Here is a 26978-nt window from a genome sequence, read left to right as displayed (position 1 = left end):
TTCTACAGTTAAGCAAGGCTTTGGTACCTTCTTTAGAATTTAGTTAGTAACTCTTTCAAATGCAAATGATGTTTTCCAGTGAATAACTACATTGTGTTATTCACTGGAGAGAAAGAAAGGGCTTTAGTAAAATGATATTTACTTTCATAGTGACTTTAGCCAAGATTGTGGCAGGAAGGGGTGGCATTGTCTCACTGAGGTATCTGCAGTACAAGGTGGCACTAACCTCATTTTTACTCTTAAAACAGGTGCAACTTGCCATGTGCAATGTGCCTGGGCTGTCCTTATCTGTATAGGTTGCCCTGTTAGGCTTGTGCTGAGTCTGGTTTGGAACTCCAGAATTCAGAGGAAATAGGAAATTCGTTAAACCAAACTAAAAAAGTTAGAAAATGAGGTTTATGTGAAAAGGGCAATGGAATTGGGATTTTTACTTTGGGGGAAAACAGACTTACAGGTGACCTAATAGTGCCTTTTAGGTACTGAAGTCTCAATATGCGACAAGTGGTAATTAGTTATTCTCTGTCCCTGCCAAGGATAAGAATAGGTCAATCCTAGTTTAAACTAAACATTAGTCTTCATTCATTTAAAAATATTTACTAAGCCCCTACTGTGTTCTAGATTCTACTGGAGGTGACTGGAGTATATATCAATATATTAATGTATAAGTCTTTGTTTTATTTCTTTTGGGTAAATACCCAGTAGTGGAACTGTTAGATCATATAATAAGCACATACAGGCATTCCCATCCTCATAGAACTTATAGTCTGTCATGAGTAGACAGAAAATAAACAATAAATATTATAAATAAATAAAATATGTAGAATGTTGGAAAGTGAAAGTCCTCTTGGGGCAGGGGAAGGAGAGCATTTAAATGCTTCCCATTTATTTCTGATCAGCTCTTGATAGAAAAAAAATTGCTCACTATTTAAATCCTATGGAAGAAGAAATCCATTTAGTGTTTACTATAAGCCAGGCACCACGTTATGCATTTTACACATATTTAATCTCAATCATGTAATAGTCCTACGAAGTGGGTGTCTTGCCCCACTTCAAAAATGAGCAAAGGTGTGGTGGCTCAAAGCTGAAACTCCAGCACTTTGGGAGGCAGTGGTGGAAGGATTGCTAGAGCCTAGGAGGTCAAGGCTCCAGTGAGCTGTGTTTGCATCACTGAACTCCAGTGATCAGACTGCACTCTTGGGCAACAGAGCGAGACCTTGTCCCAACTAAAAAATGGGCAAAGGACATGAACAGAAGACATACATGGGACCAACAAATATTTGAAAAAATTCTCACGCTCAATATCACTAATCATTAGAGAAATGCAAGTCAAAACCACTATGAGACACCATCGCACACCAGTCAGAATGCCTACTGTGAAAAACAAAAAATAAGGTGTTGGCAAGGTTATAGAGAAAAGTGCTTATACGCTGTTGGTGAGAATGTAAATTAGTTCAGTCACTGTGGAAAGCAGTCTGGTGATTTCTCAAAGAATTTAAAAGAGAACTACCATTTGACCCAGCAATCCTGTTACTGGATATATACCCAAAGGAAAATAAATTGTTCTACCAAAAAGACACATGCACTTACATGTTCACTGCAGCACTATCCACAATAGCAAAGACATGGAATCAACCTAGATACACATCAACAGTAGACTAGGGAGAAAAAAATACGGTACATATAAAGCACGGAATACTATGCATCCATTAAAAGAATGAAATCATGTCTTCTGCAGCAAAATAGATGCAGCTGGAGGCCATTATCCTAAGCTAATTAACACAGGAACAGAAAACCAAATACTGCATGTTCTCACTTATAAGTGAGAGCAAAACATTGACACATGGACACAAAGATGGGAACAATAAGCACTGGGGCCTACCCCAGTGGAAGGTAGAAGGGGGGTGAGGGTTGAAAAGCTAACTATTGGGTACTATACTTACTACCTGCGTGATGGGATCATTCATACACCAAACCTCTGCAACATGCAAGTTACCCATGTAACAAACCTGCACATGTACCCCCTGAACCTAAATCAAATGTTGAAAAAAAATTACAGGAGTGGAGAGCAGGTTGCAGTGTTAAGGAGTGGCCAGGAGAGGCCGTGTTTAGAAAGTGATTTAAAACATCCTTCCATACCCAAATGCACAGCCACCCCTACCCCCACCCCTACTTCACCCCCCAACACATTTATTATCTCACAGTGTGTGTGGGTCAGGAATCCAGGCACCGCTTAGCTGGGTTGTCTGCTTAGGGTCTCCCTAGGCTACAGCCAAGGTATTGGCCAGGCTGCATTCTCCTCTAGAGGCTTGACTGAGGAATCTGACTCAGAGCTCACTTGGGCTGTCAGCAGAATCCATTTCTTTGTAGCAGTAGGACTGAGGGCCTTGACTTCTTGTCAGACATTGGCTAGAGGCTGTCCAGGGTTCCTTGAAGTCACCTAGCGTTCCTTGCCATGTGAGCTTTCCCCATGTGGCCACTTCAAGTCAGCAAGGAGAGGCTCTAGAGCAAATCTGCAAGCCAGAGAGCCTTGAAATTTAATATAATCACAGGAGTGACATTCCATCACCTTTGCCATATTCTATTGGTTAGAAGCAAGTCGCAGGGCCTGCTGATACCCAAAAAGAAGGAGTTACACAAGGGCACAAACACCAAGAGGCGGGAATCATGGGGAGCCACATTGTAGTTTGTGGACCACACTATCTTTTACTTTTTTTTTGGAAGGATGGGATGGAAAGGGAAGCAAATAAACATGACAGTTACCAGTGCAGGAAGATTTGTTTCTAGGTTTACCTTCACAGCATTTATGGCCTTCCAAGCTGACCTGAGGCAATGAAAGCATCCTAGACTGGTAGTCCCCATGCCAACCAAGCTCTTTACTCACTCTTTGCACTTGGCAGTTTGCATTGCCACTTGCTATGTCATTTTTGTTTTTCCTTTCATCTTTTGTTTAAATAAACTTTATTAAGTATGCAGTTAGATAAATTTTAACAAATGTATACCACTGTATAACAAACACCACACAATCAAGATTAAAATATTTCCATCACCCCAAAAAAGTTTCCATATGTCCTACTGGTGCCATGTGTTTCAAACCTTTCATACCTCTGGCTGCAGAAAACCACTGATCTGCTTTCTGTTGATAGATAGTTCTGTCTATTCTAGAATTTCATTGAAAGTGAGTCATAAAATACAGACTATAGTATCTGGCTCTTAGAACAATGATTCTGAGTTTCATCCATGCTATTTGTATCAGTAGTACATTCATTTTTATTGCTGAGTAGTATTCCATTGTATGAATGTAATACAATTTGTTTATTCATTCATTTGTTGATGAATGTATGAGTTGTGTTCAGTGACAGGCTATTATGAATTAAGCTGCTATGAATATTCATGTACGAGTCTTTGTTTTAATTCTTTTGGGTAAATGCCCAGTAGTGGAACTGTTAGGTTATATAATAAGTATATATAGATTAAATATCTCTTATCTGAAATGCTTGAACCAGAAGATTTTCAGATTTGTTCAGATTTTGAAATATTTGCATATACATAATGAGATATCTTGGGGATGGGACCCAAGTCTAAACATGAAATTTATTTATGTTTCATATACATCTTATACACATAGCCTGAAGGTAATTATATTTTTCTCTTGGGGATGCTGAATAAACTGTGTGTTGTGTGCCTGCATTTTTGCTGTAACCTTTCATGAGGTCAGGTATGGAGCTTTCCACTTGAGGTATCATGTTGGTCCTCAAAAAGTTTTGGATTTTGGAACATGCTGGATTTTGAATTTTTAGATTAGGGATGCCCAATCGGTATTTCTGCCTATTTTCTAAATAGATACTGTCTAACTATTTTTCAAAGTGGCTATGCCATAGAAAATACTTTTCAAATATCAACCTGAAGGAGATGATGAAGTTGGCCAAACAGAGAACTGGGGGAAGAATATTCCAGGCAGAGAAACATCAGGAAAGCCACTGTGGCTGATGCAGCATAATCAAGATTAAGCATGCTGGAAGATGAGGCCCCAGAGGGTATGGGGCTTGTGTAGTAAGTCCCTGTAGATGATTTTTAAAACTTCAGCTTTTATCAGAGTGACTTGGGAACCTATTGAAGGGTTTTGAGCAGAGGAGGGGTCTAACAAATGCCAGTCCTGTCTGACCTGTTGAAATGATAAATCTGGTTACAGTATTGCAAATAGGCTATAGGAGAACAAAAGTAGACACCAGGAGGACTCTTAGGAAGACACTGCAGTAATGTATGTAGGGGCTGATAGTGATCAGACTTAGGTAATAGTAATGCATGTGGGAACAAATGGTGAAGGTAGCAAATCTAAAAGGATTTTGTCAATGGATTGGATGCAGAATGGGGGAGAAATAAAGGAATCAAGGAAAATTCCAGGGTTTTTGGAATAAGCAACTGGAAGGATGGAGTTGCCATAACTGAGATAGGGAAGGCTATGGATGGAGCAGATTTGAAGGTGGAGAGTAGGGGTTCAATTTTGGAAATTCGGTGTGTAAGCTATTTGCTAGACATTTTATGTGGCAGTATTAAGTAAGCAGTTGAATACATAAGTCTAAAGTTCAGGAAATAGGGTTGGGCTAGAGACATAAATTTGGGAGTTATCAGCAAATAGATCATTAAATATTAAATTTAAATATTTAAAGCCATGAAACCATAGGAGATCACCAAAGGAGTTGGAGTTAGACCTTTCCAGGTGGAAGAGAAAAGGACCAGAGACTAAGTCCTGTATAGCTCCAACATTAATAATTTGGAGAAAAGAGGAAGAATCAGAAAAAGAGATAGAGAAGGTACAAACCAGTGAAGTAGGAGAAAAAGTCTGGAGTCCCGGAAGCCAAATGAAGAATGTGTGTAGTGAAGAGGACAGGATCCACCTTTTGAAATCCTGCTGAGAGCTTGAGTAATATGATGATTAAGAATTGACCTTTGGCCGGCCAGACGTGGTGGCTCACGCCTGTAATCCCAGCACTTTGGGAGGCCGAGGCGGGCCGATCACTTGAGGTCAGGAGTTTGAGACCAACCTGACCAACATGGTGAAACCCGGTCTGTACTGAAAATACAAAAATTAGCTGGACATGGTGGCGCATGCCTGTAATCCCAGCTACTCAGGAGGCTGAGGCAGGAGAATCACTTGAACCCGGGAGGTGGAGGTTGCAGTGAGCCGAGATTGCACCACTGCACTCCAGCCTGGGCAACAGAGCAAGACTCTGTCTCAAAAAAAGAATTGACCTTTGGATTTAATAACATGGATGTCATTAGTGATCTTGATTAAGTAATTCTGGTGGAATGGTGAAGACAAAAGCCTGCTTGCAGTGGGTTTAAGAAACAATGTGAGGAAAAGAATTGGAGTCAATGAGGATGAATAATTACTTTGAGTTTTGTTTCAAAGGAGAGCAAAGGAATGGGGCATACCTGATAAGGGTATGAGGTCCATAGGGGATTTCTAGAAAGATATATGAATAATAGCATGTTCGTATGCCAATAGAATTTTCCATTAGAAAGTGAAATATTGATAAAGAGAAGAAGGGGAGACCTTCTAGGTGTTGCCTTTGAGAGGTAGGGGGAATAGGACTTAATTAATACATAAGTGGAAGGTTTGGCTTTAGATAGGAGCATGGATAGTTGATCTATGGTTATAAGTGGAAAGACAGAGAATGTAACCCGAGATGTGTAGATGGATTGATAAGGCGGTAAGAGACTGCCAGTGCTTTCTTCTGGTTTTTTTTGTTTGTTTGTTTTTGGGGTTTTTTTTTTTTTTTTGAGACGGAGTATGACCCTGTTGCCCAGGCTGGAGTGCAGTGGTGCAATCTCAACTCACTACAACCTCTGCCTCCTGGGTTCAAGCGATTCTCCTGCCTCAGCCTCCCAAGTAGCTGGGATTACAGGCACGCACCACCACACCCAGCTAATTTTTTTGTATCTTTAGTAGAGGCGGGGTTTCACCATGTTGATCAGGCTGGTCTCGAACTCCTGACCTCGTGATCCACCCACCTCGGCCTCCCAAAGTGCTGAGATTACAGGCGTGAGCCACCGCAGCCGGCCCAGGTGGGCCTTTTCTTATCACCACTGTCTGAAATCTTTCCCTCTCTGTGCTCTTCCAGCAATTGCCCACACAAACCCTAGGCCCAGCTGACTTTGGAGGTCTCCAGTTGAACCTTCACCTTTTACTGGAATGGAGCAGTCTCTGCAAGAGGGGTTGGTGGAAGTAGGAAGCAAAATAATTGAGAAAAGAAACAATAAGAAGAGGAAGTTCTTGCAGGTAGAATTGTTTTTCAAGAGAGCTATATTTTTATTTTGAACAGCATCCATTTCTTTGATAAATATATCATTATCTTCTATGTGTGGGCATTGTGCTAGCGATGCTACAATGGTGAGAAGATAGAGGGAGTCCCTGCCCTCGTGACAGTTAGAGTTTAGTGTCTGAACATAGTCTGAGCAGCATTGTGATACGCTGACTCCTGTTAAGTGCAGTGCCTGTTATCATCCCTGCCCAGTGGTTTTGCTTCACTTATAATTACCTAGAGTCATTTTGGTATTTTGTTGGTTGATAGATGCCAGCACCCCACAAAACTCTCCAAGATGCTATGAGACCACAGGATTAACTGTGATGCAGGTCAGACTATGTCTTAATGCAAAGTACTTAAAGCAAATACATCTTTTTCCTAACATCTCATAGAGCAGTGCTGTCCAACGTAAATATAAGCCACACATGTAATTTAAATTTTTCTGATGGCCACATTAAAAAAAGTAAAAAGAAATATGTGAAATTAATGTTAATAATATATTTAAAACATCATTTCAACATGAAATCAACATTTTAAAATTATTAATGAGATGTCACGTTCTTTTGTTGTAGTTAGTCTTTGAACTCCTGTGTGTGCTAAGTCTGAAATCCTTACAGCACATTTTGATTTGGACTAGTCACATCTCAAGGGTTCAGTAGCCACATGTGGCTCATGCCTGCCATCCTGGATGGCACATCTGTAGAGTCTACAGGGTAAGTGCTGTCCCTAGTGGAAGTAGAGCTTCAGAAGAGCTGCCTGATCATAAGACCTGGCTTCAGGACACAGCCAGGCTTCCAGGGAAGGAGTGACTGCTAGATATTAGAACTTAGTTTCTAATATCTTGTCTGTTTGTTGTGTGAGATTCTGTGTAGGAAAAATGGTCCCAAACTTTGCAAAACACCAATGACTGGCTTTGTCCTTTTTAGAGAACAGATCAAAGTATGTTTCAATCCGGAATGAAAAGCTGAATTTGGGGATAAATGTCAGATTATGTTAGATGTCACAGATAATTTAAAAATATTTAGCAGGTTTCCTATGCAACAATTTATCTATAGAAAAATTAATATAGTTTTTATATTCCACAGTAAGGTTTTACTTAGTTTCCAGTTCTATAGCTGCTGCCCAAAGAAAACATTTATGTGAGAAGTTAAGGGAGTAAAGGATGGTTCCCGTGAGCTCCAGTTCCTAAATAGCTGAGAAAAACAAACATTCCGAACATCCCCTTTAGCTCCTTCGGCAGGGCTGGGCTCCTGTCTCCACACAAGGTGTCCTGGGGCATTGCAGGGGCTCCAGACTTATCCCTGGCTTTTGCAGGGGGCCTGCCCTTTGCTAAATTAAGCCCAGCCAGGCCTATCTGTGAACAGAGAGGCTCCAGCCAAGTAAGAGAGATTGGTTCTGCTAAGGAATGTCCTGGGGAGGGGAGAGAATCACTGAGATCACTGGTATTTATGTATGTTTTCTCACTTGCCAGCTCAGTTGGGCCACATCAACAGAGGCCTCTGGGACACGACCAAGATTCTAACAGAGTGACTATAGGGAATGAATAGCTCATGACACACTGAGAAGGGTTTAATTGGAGATCAGTGTGAATACCACAGCAGAATGTATCTTGGGAACTCTGTGCTCAGAGTCTAAATAAAACAAGCAGAACATCTCATTTTCCCCATTTTTCTTTTTGTTTAAAAAAATGGATTTTTGTTTTTTATTTATTTTTTATTTTTTAATTTTTTAAAATGAGATAGGGACTTTCTATGTTGCCCGGGCTGGTCTCAAACTCCTGGGCTTGAGGGATCCTTCTGCTTCAGCCCCCCAAAGTGCTAGGATTACAAGTGTGAGCCACCAGGCCTGGTCAGATTTTGTTTTTTAGAGCAGTTTTAAGCTCACAGCAAAGTTAAGCAGAAGAGCCAGAGATTTCCCATTTACTCCTTGCCCCTACATACATACCTGTGTATATACAGCCTTCCCCACTATCAAAACCCAAAGATGTCTCATTTTGATGTATCTTTTCTTGGGTTCTTAAGCTTAGTGTTGACCAGAAATACCTCTTATTATGATTCCTGCATCTGACTATCTTTGGGAAAACTAACATTTATTGAACACCCACTATATGTCCGGTATTTTTTTTTAACATCTTTTCATTTACAACCCTGAAAGGTAGGAGTATTAGCACCATTAAAAAAACTAACAACAGAAGGAAATGAAATTTAGGTTAAAGTGATTTACCTCTAGAATACAGAGATGAACTACGTGAAACTGTAAAAAATGATTGAATATCTCCATTTTTATATGGTTCAACCTAATAGAATGTGAGAGGGCTTATATTTGAACCCAGGCCAATTTAGTTCTAAAGCCTATACTTTGCATTGTACTGTACCACTGCCCTAAAATTACTAGAATAGCACTGGATTCTTTATTTTCCCTTGGGGGTGCTGTAGTTTCACATAGATGTAGATTTATATCCCTGCTCCTTAGAAGACTAGAACAGGGATGCTTAGAGAAAGAGCAAACCAAGGTATGGTATATCTTGAGTTAGAGTAGGAGTTGAGTTGAGTGGGATCCTAAGTTTAGAGACTAAAGCTAGGAGTTATATGATGGACCTGCATTGATTCGTGTATCTGCTGCTATTTATATCTGCCACCTGTGTGCATTTCCATACAGCTGATTCTGGGTTCTCTTTTGTTTGTTACATGCTATGATAATCATTGGTTTAATTAACCCCATAGGCTGTAAATTCTCTGAAGACTGTGATTCTGTCTGTCTAGCTCTTTCTAGTACCTATTAAAGTGTTGGCACATACCAAGTAGGTGCTTACTAAGTATTTTATGAAAAAGCAAATGAATAAACAAATGATACTATCTCAGCTACTCTGTCCTCTGCCCAATGAGCACTGTCTCTTTCTTTGCCTCTGTCTCTCTCTCTCTCTCTCTCTCTCTAAACACACACACACACAGACACACACACACACACCCTAGCTGTGTCTATCCAAACACCTAATCTCCTTAGCACTCATCCATGGCCTCAGTGCTTACTCAGTGCTTACTCATGGGTGTCTGTGTTTGTCTAATCAAGGTAAACCAGGCTGGGAAAGGACTGGTATTGCTTTGAAGCTTTTACTAAGGACTGACATAGGTTGGGCTTGAAATATGACCTGAACAGAGCAGTTTTGCCATTTGAATGTGGAGCCTTATATTGAATAAACTGAAACTTTTCCACTTGGTTTTTTCCATCTCTTTGGAGAACAGGACTGGACACTAAAGCAGGCTCTGGTAGGAGAATGTCCTGGTGTTGCAGAATCTTCTGGTTGCTAAGGCTGAGGACACAGCCGCACTGTCCTTTCTCTGGCAACAAAGGACACTTGTCACATGTTGGGGCGACTTATGTTTCTAATTTGGGACTTAACTGCACTAGTAAAAGACAGCAAATGTGGAATCAGTAGAAAGGTAGAGATTGTGCATTTGAATCAAGACTTTCTTCCACTTCACGTTAAAGTGTAAAAACTTAATGCTTTGCATTTGAACACCTTCTGATTGGTGGCTAGGTGTCTCACATAAGCGTAAAAGATGAGTAATGCAGGTGGTATTATCATTCTTATGGGCAAGAAGGAGAGGCTGTAATTCAAGTTAATTGTATAGAAGCATAAAGCTTTGGGGACGACCAGTTTAAGGTCACACAGGGAGTTAATGTTAGCCAGATATCTAGACCCACTAAGGCTTCATTTTTGCTCTAAAACGTATGAATGGAGAGAAACTCCATTTACAAAAGAATTCACTTGGAAGCTACTAAAATGTATTTCTGGGGATCCTGCAAAGACCAGTCCTTTGTCTTTTGGTCAAGACAGACAGAGTCCCTTCTGAAAATGCTCAGTGCTTCTCCCTGTTTTATAGAGTTATGACCTTGCCCCATTGATGTCAGAGAAGCCTGGAGAAGAAATTCACTCTGCATACAAAAAATACGTATGTACTACACTTTTCCTAGAAGAGATAAGATTCTAAAAATGAAAGGTTTTAAAATAAAACCCATTCACTAATAGTTACTTTTCACTTTGGGTGAATAATCAGGAGTTACATCAGGGTCTCCCTACAAGATTTTGAAACTCTTCCTCCTGCTAAATTATTTTTTAAAAATTCCTTTAGTTCACAGAATTAATTAGGATGGGATTTGGTCATATTGATTTTTGTCCCAAATAAAGACTCTTTTGTGGAATGCCAGCTCCTCTCTGGCTTGCTTCCTACTGTCTTGCAAAGGTGCAGTACCCATTTCTTTCACTCACTGACCTTAACACAACTCTGATTACACTGAGAGCTCCTTGAGGTCAAGGACAATGATGCCAAGAAAAGCACTTAGGTTTTGGCAATCTTTAATCTCCAATACTTTCTTGTCGACTTTATCAATGAATGTATGCTGGTATGCTGTCAAGATTTTTTTAAAACTATTTTTTTTGTTTTTATTTATTTATTTTTTTTTTTGAGACAGAATCTCACCCTTGCCCAGGCTGGAGTGCAGTGGCGCAATCTTCGCTCACTGAAACCTCCACCTCCTGGGTTCAAGCAATTCTCCTGCCTCAGCCTCCTGAGTAGCTGAGTAGCTGAGTAGCTGAGGAGCCCTGAGTAGCTGGGCTCCCGCCACCACGCCCGGCTAATTTATGTATTTTTAGTAGAGATGAGGTTTCATCATGTTGGCCAGGCTGGTCTCGAACTCCTGACCTCAAGTGATCCACCCGCCTCGGCTTCCCAAAGTGCTGGGATTACAGGTGTGAGCCACCGCGCCTGGCCTATTATTATTTTTTGAGTGTCTGTTCTTAGCCCAGCAGCAAACTTTGAGGGATATAAGGTTGCAGATGAGTTGAAATGCATACACATGAATGCACAAATGTGAAGTTAAATGCCAAAACAAAAATGTAAGCCATCAATTCAAAAGGGATAACAAAGTGTTTATTTCAGAAACTTATACTAAGAGTTACTGTGCGCCAAGAACTTTTCTAAAACCTAGAAGGGGAGGCAGACATTTTAAATAAGCAATGTAAGGCAGAGTCGGGTGACTGCTATACTAGAGGTAAACATCAGATGACCTGGTATGAATCCTGGTTTACTAAGGACAATCTTGATTTTTGCCTGTTGCCCAGAGGTAATTATAATAGCACCTGTTTGTACTATCAGAAGAGTCTCAGTTATTAAATTATAGTCATATAAATTACAAACTAAGTACAGTTGAAGTGAAAAGAAATTATTAGTTCTGACTGGGAGGTTGGGGAAAGATTTCTGTAGGAGAGGATGTTTGAGCTGAACCTAGAAGAACAGGTTTAGAAAGAGAAACCATCATAGGCTGAGAACAGTTCAGGCAAAGCCTTGGTGGCCTCCAAGGGCACTTGTATGATTGATTTCTCAATCAGTAAATGCCCTTGTCTTTAATGGAGAGTAGTACCACCAATGGCTAGTGAGGTCTTGGAAATTATCTCACCATGAACTATCATCACTCAGAACTCTAGTTATCAGAAAAAATGGCTGCTGGGTAATGACTGATGTCATTGTCATCCTGTGTCAGATCAGAGGGCACAGTTCAAGCTGGGTAAGGTGAGCAGGTGAAAGGGAGAGGAAGAGAGTGAATGAAGCAATGTGAAAGTTGAAGAGACTACAGGATAAGAGGTGAAGGGAGAGAACTGTGCTTTTATTGGTTCAATCTGCCCAATTAAAGAAGTTGCAGTTCCTCTTTAAACAAATCTTGTTTTTAATTTATTTCTGCATCTCTTCTTTCCTCCCTGTATCCCATACTGTGTTGTATTCTGAGTCTCCCAAGTTTGAGACGTGCCTAGAGGCAGGTTTAATTTTCTTTATCCCTCAGTGTTGGGAAACGGACTCTGCACCACTGAGTCTATGTAAGTCTGGTGGCTGAAAGAAGCTGTCATAGGGAGCCAAATTTTCATTGCTATCTATGACCTGAGTTTAGGTAATTCCAGAAATGAAAATGAAAAAGTAAAAAAGAATATGGGCATTTACCTTTTTGGGATGAAAATGCCCCTTTGACTTCTCATTATGTAAGTTTGAAAATTTTCAAATATAAACAAAGACTACGAGAATAGTACCTCCCAATGTATGTGTCGCATTTACCAGGGAGCCATGTTCCCGTCACTCAGCTTTAACGGTTCCCAACATTTTGCTGTTCTTTTCAGTGATCTCCCTGCACTGTTCATTCCCCATCTTGTCCTCTTCCACCCCTTACAGCAACTCTCTGATATCATATAATTTTATTTGGAAAGATATCAGAATATAACTCTCACGGAGAAGGCTTTGTTTCTAAACATAACCACAATACTATTATTGTACCCAAAAAGCTTAAAAATAATTCCATAATACCATCTAATACTGGGTCCATACTCAATTTTCCCTTTAAAAGTCCGTGTTAAGATCTGGAGATTGTAAGTCAGTATTTCTGAGCTCCAATGTAGTGCACAGGAGTGGGATGTTTAGCCCTTCTGACGGAGAGCATGAGCAGTAGAAGAGGACGCTGGAATCCTAAAGTGTATTCAATCTTCTATTGTCAATGGGTCAATAATATACCTATTAGAGAATATTCTTAGCTTAAAACTGAAAAAGTTGGCCAGGCACGGTGGCTCATGCCTGTAATCCCAACACGTTGGGAGGCCGAGGCAGGCGGATCACGAGGTCAGGAGATCGAGACCATCCTGCCTAACACAGTGAAACCCTGTCTCTACAAAAAAAATACAAAAAAATTAGCCGGGCGTGGTGGCAGGCGCCTGTAGTCCCAGCTACTCGGAGGCTGAGGCGGGAGAATGGCATGAACCCAGGAGGCAGAGCTTGCAGTGAGCCGAGATTGCGCCACTGTACTCCAGCCTGGGCGACAGAGCAAGACTGTCAAAAAACAAAAACCTGAGAAAGTCTTTTATTTATTTATTTATTTATTTGAGATAGAGTCTCGCTCTGTCACCCGGGCTGAAGTGCAGTGGTGCCATCTCAGCTCATTGCAAGCTTTGACTCCCGAGTTCACGCCATTCTCCTGCCTCAGCCTCCTGAGTAGCTGGGACTACAGGCGCCCGCCAGCACACCCGGCTGATTTTTTGTATTTTTAGTAGAGACAGGGTTTCACCGTGTTAGGCAGGATGGTCTCGATCTCCTGACCTCGTGATCCGCCTGCCTCGGCCTCCCAAAGTGCTGGGATTACAGGCGTGAGCCACCACGCCCGAGCGGTTATTTGTTTCAGACATTGTGCTGGGTACTTTACATAAATTCATTTATTCCTCACTACAAACTTTGAGGTAATTTTTGCAACCCCTATTTTATAAATGAGGAAATTAGGTTGTAAAAGGTTAAGTAATTTACACAAAAAAGGTCCCTCAGTTAGGAAGTGGCAGAAAGGTATGTGAACCTAGGTTTACTTATCCTGAAATTCCTGCCCCAGCATGACAACGCTGAGAGGCAATATCTTAATAACCAGTGCACCAGGCTAGTTCTGCCACACCATCATTTCCTCTGTCCTTAGGGAGTTTGCAATTTAAAAGGGTAAATAAGACAGGTGTAGAAATATGAAGCATTTACACAGGATGCCAATGTTGCAGTGTGAAAAGAATATTTGAAAGCTCATAATGTCATCATGAGAAATTACTTTTAACTTGGAGAGATAAAGTAAGGCTTCACAAGGGACGTAGCATTTAACCATGAAGCTGAAGGGCACACAAAGATGTGGCACCAAGAAGCATAGGGCGTGTTTGGGAAATCCAGTTAGGTTAGCAGATAATAATGGAAGATAAAGCTGGATAGGTAGATTGAGGTCAAATTTTGAATAGACTCTATTATCAGGCCAGTTGTGTAAAATTTAATCGCTGTACAGTTAAAAATCGTTAAAAGGCTTTTTCTTTCTTTCCTTTTTCTTCTTTAGCTGGACCTGCATCACATATTAAATGCTTTTTGAACAGAGGGAATGAAATAACCAGAGCTATGCTTTAGGAAAAAATTTAAGTAGTAGAGGGACTGAGGTTGGGGAAACCAGATATGAGACTATTCATGTACTCCAGTCCTGGGCAGAAGGAAGAAATACCTAATAGAAGTTTAATTTCAGCTTCATCATTGAAACTTTTTCTTGAGTTAGATGGGCGAATACTCCTTTGGAGGCATGAAGAAAGAGAAGTGCTTTCTTCCCATCTCCCCTTTCTTGAGTACATAAATTTCCTTAGATATCTTGACAAAGAGCCAAGAAGACTTGGTGATAAAATAAGCAAATGCAGTTAATTTGGAATCTACTTATGCTATAAAAGAATTTAACAATTTACATATGAATATTTACTAATGGAGAATGAATAAATGTGATAAGCTATATGATGATTTTTCTACAGAAAGAAGGTGCAAGAAGGTTAGACTTTGATGTAAGATTATTGCTTTTACCTTTAAAACCCTTCTGGATTTCAGCTATCCTAGTTAGAGAGGGTAAATTGTTATTGTTTTTATAGTTAATAATAGTTACCATTTTCTGAAGACTGACTGCATGCCAGGCACTGTGCAATGTGATTTTTGTGCATAATTTAATTTAGTCTCCCTAACATCCTTTGTAGATTAATATCATTGTTATCTCCTTGATAGATGAGGTGAATGAGGCTCCTAGAGAGGGCAGGTGACTTGTCAAGCCCCCTTCTCGCCTTCAGAGCCTATGCTCTTGACCACTATACTTACTGCCTCCATATATTCTTTCAAGACTAAATGCAGCACATTCTCTAATTCTATAATTTACCACATTCTACAAAATCAGACAAAACTGGGTAGTGTTTGCTGAGCTGGTCTCTCTGATAAAAGGCTAAAGCAAGAGTGGAGTGCTGGTTTCAGTTATGGCTTTTACCTTGGAGGTAACCCTTCTGGATTTCAATTTCCTTGTCTTTAAACTAAGAGAACTAGAACACAGAAATGCTAAGGTCTTCAAATCTGTGAATCTTTGGCCAAATTGGTCAAAGCATTGACTTCATTTTCTTCAGTAGGATTTAGAACAGATAGAACCTACTAATTTATGTCCTGTATTTTTCTTCCCTTTAGATCTAAGTATTTTTCCTGGTAAGGGTGAGGTCCCTGACTGGCACTAGTTAGCCTGGACATGAAGGGAAAGTGAATCAAGGTTGTTGAACAGCTGTGTGCAAGGCATTGTTCTATGCTTATCATGAACATTGTCTCATTAAATCCTCACAGAATCCCTTGTGAATATTTATCTGCATTAAAAAAGAAAGCAACCATACTATACTTACAAGAAAACTGAGGCTCATAGTGATTAGTTAACCTGCCCAGGTCACCTAGCAGGAAAGTGATAGAGCCAGGATTTGAACCTAATTCTTTCGGGCTTTAGGTTGGTTTCATAGTGCCTCTCACATTCCCTGTTGTTTGTTTATTTTAATTTGAATATTCAAAGATTCCTCATGCAAAAATAGTATTAATAGTAAGGGACTTTTCAGGGAACTTTCTGTTGATCAGTTTATACCTGATAGAGATTCCCTATGTCACATCATGAGACTAAGAACTAGGCAGAGGACATTGATATAGCTCCAGTCATTTGAGACCTCATGTATTTTTAGATGTGAGATTTTTAAAAAATCTGCTCAAGCAGTTTTGGCTTATCTGTGGTGGTTTAGCATATCCAGACTTTTCTGATTTATATAAATTAGCCAGGCGTAGGAATATCATTGATAATAACACTTCATAATTATAGATTCCATTTTCTTTCATATGAGATTTAAATAGCTTTTTGCCCATTCTCTGTCATTTTCCAGGTGGAGAAGCCTTAGCAGAATTTTACCCAAGGTCACAGAAGTGAATCAATTGGTGGCAGAAATAATAATAAACTTAGGAGTCCTCTTTCTCAGCACCATATCCTGAACACTGAATCCACTTGAAACATTATGGTCTCATGGAAAGCAAACTGTTGTTCCCAAATGATAATGCTGTTGTTCTTGATGATGATGGTGATAATAATATTATAATTAAAATTATAATTATATCTGTGTTAGAAACACTGTCCTAAGTCCTTTACATGTATTAATTTATTTATGCCTCACGATCCTCTGAGGTAGGTTTATGAATGAGGAAGATACAATTATCTGCCTATTACAGATTAGGAAATTGCTCCCTCTTTGCATTTCCCACATAATTGAATGCATATTCCTTCACTTCTATGAGGGGCCTCTAGCTTAGGGACAATTTTTTATGAAGACATTTGAATTCCTTTAAGTATTGACCACAAAGCTGGGGACATAGCAACTGTTTATCAAATCTTCTATTTTACTGATTGATCAATTGGTACAGATGAATTATTCTTGCAGTGCCAGGCCATGGAACTGATATAGAGATCTTGGACTTGTTCTTCATACAGAATTGAAATATGCTTGTTTCCATTTGTTAATCTTTTGGTATTTGTATTGCAGAATAAAATACAGGGTACTCAATTCAATTTAAATTTCAGATAAACAACAAACAATGTTTTAGCATTTAAGTTATGTCTCAAATATTGCAAAGGATATACTTCTAATGAAACAAATTATTTGTTGTTTATCTGAAATTTAAATTGAACTAGGTATCTTATATTTTTATTTGCTAAATCTGGTAATGCTATTTCGTGTTCATAAAATAATAACTTTAAAGGATATCCTGAAAAGACAGGGCTATCATTTCCTTCTTTTGAAGAAATTAGGATATTTTCATCTCACTGGATCTGAACCTATGTTCTAACCTTAGTCAAAAGGTACCTACTTATGAGGGGAACAAACATTCTTTTCAGTATGTCACTAAAAACGTACTAGTAATATGATCTAAAATGCCTTGAGTCCAACTGCCTTCCAGCTCTAAAATTCTTTAATTCTAAGTAACTCTCAAATATCTAAACCAGGTTTCTACTTTTCCCAATTAATATTTGTGTTTCAACCACCCTGCATGGAAACATGGGTTATGACATGCCTTCACAAGTATGGTAGACAATATGCTGCTATTGTGTGTTGCCTTGGACTTGTAGAAGTCTAGGTGTTGGTGGTTGTTATATGGCGGTAGTAAAGTAAAATCCTCCCTACTGTTCTAGTACCCACAATACTACTTTTCATACTTTAGCTACTGTACCTTCAGTCTCTCTGTCAACCTCTGATCTAAAGACTTCTTTACTTTTTTAATTAATAACATTCTTCTTGCCTAATACTGTATTATGGACTTCATCAGGGAAGGGACTAATCCATCTTTGTATGCTGACGTTTAAGCTGAAATAAAGTAATCCCTCAACTAACATTTTGCAGAATCCTCCTTAGGTTCCCCTACAAACCTGCCCCTATTTTAGTTAATAGAATACATTCCCACCGACATGCTAGAAATTTCAGCATTGTCTTTGGTCTTCCCTCCAGTCTAATCTGAATCTCACAAGTCATCAAGGCCTGTGGCTTCTGTCTATGAAATATCTTTTGAGTCTTTCTCCCTGTTCCTCTTGTCCTTAGACAGTCCCCCTCCCTATTCTGGTTAGTTGCCCCTGACCCACCCATCTTCTTCATAATTCCTTCTTCAACATGGACCTGATCACGCCAATACTTTGCTTAAAGCTCCCTGATAAGTCTTTGATCTCTACTGATTATTATCCAGTTTTTTATTTTTTTTATTTTTTTTTTATTTTGAGACAGAGTCTCTCTCTGTCACCCAGGCTGGAGTGCAGCAGCATGATCTTGGCTGACTGCAACCTCCACTTCCTGGGTTCAAGCGATTCTCCTGTTTCAGCCTCCCAAGTAGCTGGGATTACAGGTGCATGTCACCACGCCCAGCTAATTTTTGTATTTTTAGTAGAGATGAGGTTTCACCACGTTGGTTAGGCTGGTCTCGAAAGCCTGACCTCGAGTGATCTGCCCGCCCTGGCCTCCCAAAGTGCTGGGATTATAGGTGTGAGCCACCGTGCCCGGCCTATCTAGTTGTCTTAGCAGGATTTTCACAAACTAGTTGTAAACTATTTTCTATACTCCTTACCACACACTAAGCCACTTAACCTGCACCAGACACACTTGGGATCTTTTTATTTCCTTATTTCTGTTTCCCCAAATCTTACTTGTTGCTTCCTCACCTCAATAAAAATTAATTGTTCCCTGTATAACTTTACCATCAGAGTCCCCTCTCACCTTAAGCAAACCTAATTTATAAAATTCCAATTTTATGATAAAAGCATTGTTTTTAAAAATGTTTACCACCAAATTTCTTTAAATAATTAAATCCCCAGGCATTTAAAAGTATTATTCTATTACTATAATTCTATTAAAAGTATTATTCTAGCAATTTGGTTTTCAGGAACAACCTGTATTAGTTAGGAAAAATTTATTTTAATATATATTCTGTCCTGCAATGGTTTAGAGAACGAATAGGCTTGAGCAGTGTTCATGATCCAGGGGTAATGATAAACAGGTTGGGGAAATTGATAAGTAGCTCAGGGGAAACCCTGAAGCTGTACAGTTTATTCTTCCTTGACTAGATTGCTGATCCAACTAAATCCGTAATTATGTCAAGGGTCACAAAGAGGGCAGAGATGAGGTGAGAGGCTGTAGACCAAGGCAAGACTCAAATAGGAACCTGGATCCAGGAAAGAGGGTCTGTGGCAGTTAATAACGATTAATGCCTGTGTGCTTTTCAGAACATTGAGCTGAAGGTTGAAGTGGAGAGCTTGAAACGAGAACTCCAGGACAAGAAACAGCATCTGGATAAAACATGGTAAGTTGTAATTTTAAGCTCTGGTCCTTTCCAGAGTCTGGCTCACTAATCTGAGAGCAATAGATTTGGAACCAAATTCCTTAACCTGTCTGTGGCATTTGAATCCTGTGTCTGATTCAGGAACTGAAACAATAGATTTTCATATGCTGTGTTTCCCTTGGGCTCTCTCTCTATTACTAGGTCAGATGGACCTTGTCATAAGTTGGTAAATCCACCAGACCTAAGATTGCAAACTTCCTATTAGTCAGCAATCAACTAAATTGAAACAGTGAATGTTTCCACTTTTACTAGAGACAAATGCAAATAAGCTTAATCAAAAAGTATCAGTCCGCCTATAATAACATCAAGAGCTGAGATAACGTTTGGGGAAAATGGGCACTCCCATACACTACCAGTGAGTTAAATTGTGACAACATTTTTAGTATGTGATGCTACCTATTATAGTAAAAAAGGAGGATTTCCTTTGATCAAACAATCCCTAGAAGGAATCTGTTTCTTATAAATAAAAGCGTTAGTGTGAAAGGATAAATGTATAAGGATGTTTATTGCATCATTAGTTGTAATGGCAAAAAACTAGGAACAATTATCCATCAATAGGGCATTGATTGAATAAATTTTGGTATTACTACACTGTGGACTATTATGCAGTTATTGAAGAACGAGTTAGCTCTATATTATTGTCCTAGTGGGAATTCCTTGATTAAAGTAGGGGGGAAAAGTTGCTGAGTGATATTTATAGTATATTGAGGAAGAGTGAGATCACAGTCCATGATAGGGAGAAAACTTGATATTTTTCTTTATATACATTTGTATTGCTAAAATGGTTACTTTTATAATTTATAGTTTTTTAAAAACAGTGTTAAATGGCAAGTATTACTAAAATTATTAAAAATATTTTCAGACTTCAATAAAGCTTCAGAATACAAAAATTAATGTACAAAAATCAGTAGCATTTCGCCAGGCACGGTGGCTCATGCCTGTAATCCCAGCACTTTGGGAGGCCAAGGCGGGTGGATCATGAGGTCAGGAGATCAAGACCATCCTGGCTAACACGGTGAAACCCATCTCTACTAAAAATACAAAAAAGAAAATTAGCCGGGTGTGGTGGCAGGCGCCTGTAGTGCCAGCTATTTGGGAGGCTGAGGCAGGAGAATGGCGTGAACCTGGGAGGCAGAGCTTGCAGTGAGCCAAGATCATGCCACTGCACTCCAGCCTGGGCGACAGAGCCAGACTCCGTCTCAAAAAAAAAAAAATCAGTAGCATTTCTACACACCAATAACATTCAAGCTGAGAGCCAAATCAAGAATGCAATCCCATTTACAATATCCACTAAAAAAAAAAAAAAAACACCTTGGAATACATCTAACCAAGGAGGTGAAAGATCTCTACAAGGAGAACTATGAAACACTGCTAAAAGAAATCATAGATGACACAAACAAATGGAAAAACATTCCATGCTCATGGATTGGAAAAATCAATATCATTAAAATGGCCATCAAAGTAATCTACAGATTCAACACCATTCCTATCAAACTACCAATGTCATTCATCAAATGACCAAGATCAAAGCCAGAAGCATCACACTATCCAACTTCAAACTATACTACAAGGCTACAGTTGCCAAAACAGCATGTTGCTGGAAAAAAAAAAAAGACACATAGTCCAATGGAAGCAAATAGACAACCCAAAAATAAAGCTACACACCTACAGCAATCTGATCTTTGACAAAATCAACAAAAATAAGCAGTGGGGAAAGGATTCCCCTATTCAATGGTACTGGGATAACTGGCTAGCCATATGCAAAAGAATGAAACTGGGTCCCTACCTTTCAGCACATATAAAAATTAACTCAAGATGGAGTAAAGATGTAAATGTATGACCTCAAACTATAAGAATCCTAGAAGAAAACCCAAGAAACACCATTCTGGACATTGGCCTCAGGAATTTATGACTAAGTCCTCAAAAGCCATTGCAACAAAAACAAAAAGAGACAAGTCGGATTTATTGAAACTAAAGAGTTTTGCACAGCAAAAGAAACTATCAACAGAGTAAACAGACAACCTCTAGAATCTAAAAAAATTTGTATCTGGCATCTGACAAGGGTCTAATATCCAGAATCCATAAGGAATTTAACAATTGAACAATGAAAAACAAATAACCCTGTTAAAAAAAAATGAGCAAAAGGCATGATCAAACACTTTTCAAAAGAAGACATGCAAATGCCCACCAAATACATGAAAAATTGCTCCACATCACTAATCATCAGAGAAATATAAATCAAAACCACAATGAGATACCATCTCATACCAGTCAGAATGGCTACTATTAAAACATCTAAAAACAACAGATGCCGGCGAGGCTGCATAGAAAGGGGAATGCTTACACACTGTTGGTGGAAATATAAACTAGTTCAGTCACTGCGGAAAGCAGTTTGGAGATTTATCAAAGAACTTAAAACAGAACTACCATTTGACCCAGCAATCCCATTACACCCAATTATTAATTGGATATATCCATTAATTTGGATATATCCCATTAGGGCATACATCCAAAAGAAAACAAATCTATCAAAAAGACACATACACTTACATGTTCATTGTAGCACTATTCACAATAGCAAAGACATGGAATCAACCTAGGTGCCCATCAACAGTAGACTGGATTTTAAAAAAGTGTTACATCACATTTACATATATGCCATGGAATACTATGCAGCCACAAAAAAGAATGAAATCATGTCCTTTGCAGCAACACAGATGCCACTGGAGGCCATTATCCTAAGAAAATTGATGCAGAAACAGAAAATCAAATGTGGTGGCATGTTCTCACTTATGAGCAGGAGCTAAACAACAAGTACTCATGGACATAAAGACAGCAACAGTAGAAACTGGGTACTACTAGAGTGGGGAGGTGGGGAGTGGAGGAAGGGTTGAAAAACTAACTATTGGGTACTATGCTCAGTACCTGGATGATGGGATCATTTGTACCCCAAACCTCAGCATCATGTAATATACTCAGGTAACAAACCTACACAGGTAGCCCTTGAAGCTAAAATAAAAGTTGAAAAATAAAAGAAAATAATATATAAATGCAAAAAAAAATGTTTTCAGATTATGTCCTGGGATCAGTACACAATCAATCTGATGTGGCATTCTTTCTGTGTCTACAGTATTTCTTGATATTTAGGATGACAATCCAGCAAGTTCAGAATATTTAAAACCAAATTAAATTATACACAATGTGCTGGTATTACTAAATACATATTAAGGCATTAAATAGGCTAATAGATTTTAGAACAACTTACAATAACAATTAATAAATTTTAAAATTTGCATAATGCTTTGCTTTAAAAAACTTTTTTAAATGTCATTTGAATCAGGTGACATTATTCTATTTTTAAGAAATAAGAAAACTAAGGTATATGCTTCTCAAATCAGTGGCAGAACCCTCATCTTCTGGCATAAAGTTCAGGGTCTTCTGACTTCAAACAGCTGTAGCCTCTTAAATAAGGCATTCCTGGCTAATGGAGTTACTCAGAAAATGTGTAACTTCCGTTCTCTATAGATTATAGTTGGTGGTTATCTATTGCACTAGCAAGAAATATGGAGTCAAATATAGATTCCAAGTGAAAGTTGACGATTCCTGGGTTCTGCCTATTTGGGGGTCTTGGGTTATAGGCTTGACTTTTGTCTCTTGTACAGCCAAGATCCTCATACCCCCCAAAAGCTATATAATGACAGAGGAGCTCAAGATAAATATAGCCCCTGGGATGGTGCTGAGTAGTGTCCACTATGCACCAAGGAATCCTGTAATCTTTAGGGAAGCATCATTTGTTCTTCATGGACACAACCTCCTGAGACAAATATTAAAGTACCACTGGTCTTAGTGCCCCATAAGCCTATACTGGTTCAATATTGTTCTTTGTCCTGAGAACAAGAAGATGGCCCATGGTTCTCAACAAATGGCTTAAAGCAGGAATAAAACCAATAGGAATCAAAATCATTCAGCATCTGATATTGCCCCTAAATTTCTTATCCTCAGACATCTGAGGGCAGCTGTTGTTCACTGTAAATAAACTGGTGATACCTTACCCGCTTCATGCTAGCGCCTGGACATTCAATCCTAGGGATATCAGAGAGGCAAAGCTCAACCAAAATCTTGAGCTTTCATGGATTAAAAATTTAGGACAGCCTACTATGGATTACTGGCTTTAAAGGAAGAGAGCATTTCTGTGGCTGTCCAAATGGATATCCTGTCCCAGCAACCTAAATGCAAAGAACACTTGAATTTCAAATAGCAAGAAAGGCAAAGAACTAGCAAAGCATTCTAGGAGGCAGTCTCAGTGGAAGAGTCCTAGGACAGATGACAGTGAATGTGAGCCATTTGATGACTACTTGCCTTCCAAATGAAAGTTCCTCCGGAAGCTATAATGATAATGAAGCCACTAGGAAGTCAAGTACATAACACTTGACAAACAACACAAAGTCGGAGTTTCTAAAAGTTTGGAACTTTTTCATCCTGAAAAAGTTGAAGAGCTCAGTTCCACAGATGACTGTAGAGGGAAAAAATGCTCCATTTTTCTTCTCGGTGTCACTCTGAATTACTGGAACAACCTTAATGGTTCCACTTGCTAAACTGTATGTCTGGCTCTGACTGGCTAATGCTCTGTGGTTTTAGGGCTGATGTGGAGAATCTCAACAGTCAGAACGAAGCTGAGCTCCGACGCCAGTTTGAGGAGCGACAGCAGGAGACGGAGCATGTTTATGAGCTCTTGGAGAATAAGATCCAGCTTCTGCAGGAGGTGAGGAGTTCTCAAAGTCCATAGGTAGGGGTTCTCTTTTATTAATACTCCTTTTCCTATTGCCCTGCCTTCTGGCATTCACCTTTTCCGTCTCCACTTTCCCTCTCGAATTCATCAATATTCCTGGGTCTTAGGGCTCCTAATCTAGGTAGAAATTTTGCGGCCTCTCAGTTTTTGTTCTTTTTCCAGGAATCCAGGCTAGCAAAGAATGAAGCTGCGCGGATGGCAGCTCTGGTGGAAGCAGAGAAGGAGTGTAACCTGGAGCTCTCAGAGAAACTGAAGGGAGTCACCAAAAACTGGGAAGATGTACCAGGAGACCAGGTCAAGCCCGACCAATACACTGAGGCCCTGGCCCAGAGGGACAAGTAGGTGCCTTCGGTGCTCTTTTTGTCGCTTGTCTTTTGCCCATTCTCAAGGCATACAGCAGCTGCACTGTTCCCTTTCAAGGACTGACAGTAGGAGCTTCACTATTTCTAAGACTTTATGGGCCTACAACCAAAGACATTCTTTGCAGGTTGAATTTTCAATGGTATCCATTATGAAAACTCACTTCATGGATTCAGTGGGCAAGTAGTGGCAAGCAAGAGACATGGATTCACTTATTCAGCAAACATTTACTGGGCATGCCACATGCCAGATACTGGGCTAAGTATCTGGCATGTGTTACAGAAACAAAAGACCTAGTTCTTGTCACCAAGAAACATGTTACATGATTTTAATAAGTTCCCTGATAGAAGAGCACGGGGCGCTCTGGGGAAATATTGGAGGGTCATCCATTTCACATTAAAAGAGCAAGTTGTCTGCTGTGGTCTGAATGTTTGTGTCCCATCCCCACCTCCCTCCCCCACCAGTTTATATGTTGAAATCTTAACCCTTAAGGTTAATACTTCTGCCTCCAGAAGTATCATGAGGTGGAGCCATTAGGAGGTGATTAGATCATAGACATTGGAGGTGGAGCCCTCATAAATGGGATTAATACTCTTGTAAAAGAGACCCCAGAGAGCTAGTTAGCCCCTTCTACCATGTGAGGATATAGTGGGAATGCACTGTTATGAGCCAGAGTGTGAACCTTCACCAGACATTGTACCTGTCAGTGATTTGATGTAGGACTTCCCAGCCTCCAAAATTGTGAGAAATACATTTCCGTTGTTTATAAGCCACCCAGTTTATGGTGTTTTGTTATAGCAGCCCAAAAAGACTAAGATAATGCCATTGAAGGTTTCCTAGAGGAAGTGAAATCTGAGCTGAGCTTTGAAGGATGAATAGAAGTTAGAATAAATAGGTAGAAAGTGGATAGGGAAAGGAAATATTCTATGCAGAAGGAGAAACTATGGAGGGAAGACACAGGGAAAGGAATATTTCAAGAACTTTAAATAATTGTACATAACTGGAGCAAGTGAGAAGACAAGTGAGAGGTAAGCTGTTTTGAGAATAGGGGTCTGATTGTGCCAGCTTTGTATACCATTATAAGGAATTTGGACTTTGTCCTGAAGGTAACTGGGCAATTGTTGAGCTCACCACCATCTACTGTCTGGATTACTGAGGAAACTTTCTAAATGTCCTCTCTACTTCCAGTCCTGCTCCTCTCATTCAATCTCAACCTAATAATTCAGAGTAGTTCTGAAATAGATAATTCAACAACAACAAATTGGCAAATAATTTAGCCTCTTGGGTGCATAAGACTGTGGTGGCATAAAAAGCTTTAAGGAGCTTTTAACTGAATAGGCAAAGACCACATGTGCATACCATGACCAATGTGATCTTTCCAAGACATAAATTTAATCACACCATGGCAGAGCCTTTTAAGAAGCTTTCCAATACCTTTAGGAGATAAGATCCATACTCCTAATGTGGCCATCAGAGCCTTTTATGATGTAACCTCTGATTTCTCCCACACTCATCACCCACCACCATTCCTTAACTTCATTCATGCCAGGCTAGTAATAATAATGATGGCTAAGCTTTGTTGAGCTCTTATCATATGGCTGAGTACTTTATGTTCTTGTTTAACAGCCCCATGAAATATGAATTATTATACTTTATTAATGAAAAAATTGGCATCTGGAGAGTTGTGAAACATGATTTCAGGGATTGCTGACATCCAAACCCTGAATCCATACTGCCTCCAGAAGCATAAGAAGCTATGGCAAGTCTCCAGAATTTTGCTCATGCTCTTCCTTCTGTGGGAAACGTCTGCCAACTTTTTCCCTTCTAGTGAACCTCACTAAGGCATCAATCATCACTTCTTTGAAGGCTTTGTGATAGCAGAATGAAGTTTCTGTATTGTTTCTTTTATATATATATACATATATATACATGTATATATATATATATAGTACAATTCTCAGTATGGTACTGTATTTGCTTTCAGATTTTCCCTACTAGGTTCCCCAAGACTGTCTCATATTTGAACCCCCATAAAAAAACTGAACTAAAAACCAAACCAAAACAAAACCCCAAGTAAAGCACATGCCCATCTGAAAATAAATTGAGGCCACTCATCAGATGGCCTTGAGCAATTTTGGAGAGTAGGAGAACAGATCCTCCGTAGAGACTAAGGGTCAAAGAGATGACCACAGTTTGAGGTTTAAGAAAAGTAGAGATGTTCTAGTGCAGATACCACGAGGGAATTTCATATGGAGTCCACATTCCTCCTTCTCGTCATCATTGCAGTTTACATTTGTATAATGTTTTTAATTTTTTGTTTCTGTTTTTGTTTTTTTTTTGAGACGGAGTCTCGCTCTGTTGCCCAGGATGGAGTACAGTGGCAAGATCTCGGCTCACTGCAACCTCTGCCTCCTGGGTTCAAGCGATTCTCCTGCCTCAGCCTCCTGAGTAGCTGGGATTACAGGCGTGCACCACCACACCCGGCTAATTTTTGTACTTTTAGTAGAGACAGGGTTTCACTATGTTGGTCAGGCTGATCTCAAACTCCTGACCTCAGGTGATCCACCCGCCTTGGCCTCCCAAAGTGCTGGGATTACAGGGATTACAGGCGTGAGCCACCACACCCGGCCCAGTGTTTTTAAGCTTTTAAAGTTATTTCTGCCAGGAGTCATGGCTCACACCTGTAATCCTAGCACTTTGGGAGGCCGAGGCGGGCGGATCATGAGATTGAGACCATCCTGGCCAACATGGTGAAACCCCATCTCAACTAAAAATACA

The 26978-nt window shown here is 39.6% G+C and overlaps 1 protein-coding gene across 18 annotated transcripts in view; it reads left to right on the top strand.

The window, feature by feature from the left end:
- PDE4DIPP2 (phosphodiesterase 4D interacting protein) overlaps nucleotides 1-26978 on the top strand; it is a 226099-nt gene that overhangs the window by 99640 nt on the left and 99481 nt on the right. For all 18 annotated transcript variants that reach the window (XM_063715329.1, XM_054528934.2, XM_054529910.2 and 15 more), the window contains exons 5-7: nucleotides 18936-19012; nucleotides 23690-23813; nucleotides 24003-24178. In XM_063715329.1, the coding sequence (XP_063571399.1) occupies nucleotides 18936-19012; nucleotides 23690-23813; nucleotides 24003-24178 (377 nt within the window). The remainder of the gene's footprint in view (nucleotides 1-18935; nucleotides 19013-23689; nucleotides 23814-24002; nucleotides 24179-26978) is intronic.

The sequence above is a fragment of the Pongo abelii genome, chromosome 1 (genome assembly GCF_028885655.2).
Source record: "Pongo abelii isolate AG06213 chromosome 1, NHGRI_mPonAbe1-v2.0_pri, whole genome shotgun sequence".
In the NCBI taxonomy this organism is placed as follows: domain Eukaryota; kingdom Metazoa; phylum Chordata; class Mammalia; order Primates; family Hominidae; genus Pongo; species Pongo abelii.
Note: the sequence above shows the minus strand (reverse complement) of the source record. Positions and strands in the feature narration are given on the sequence as shown.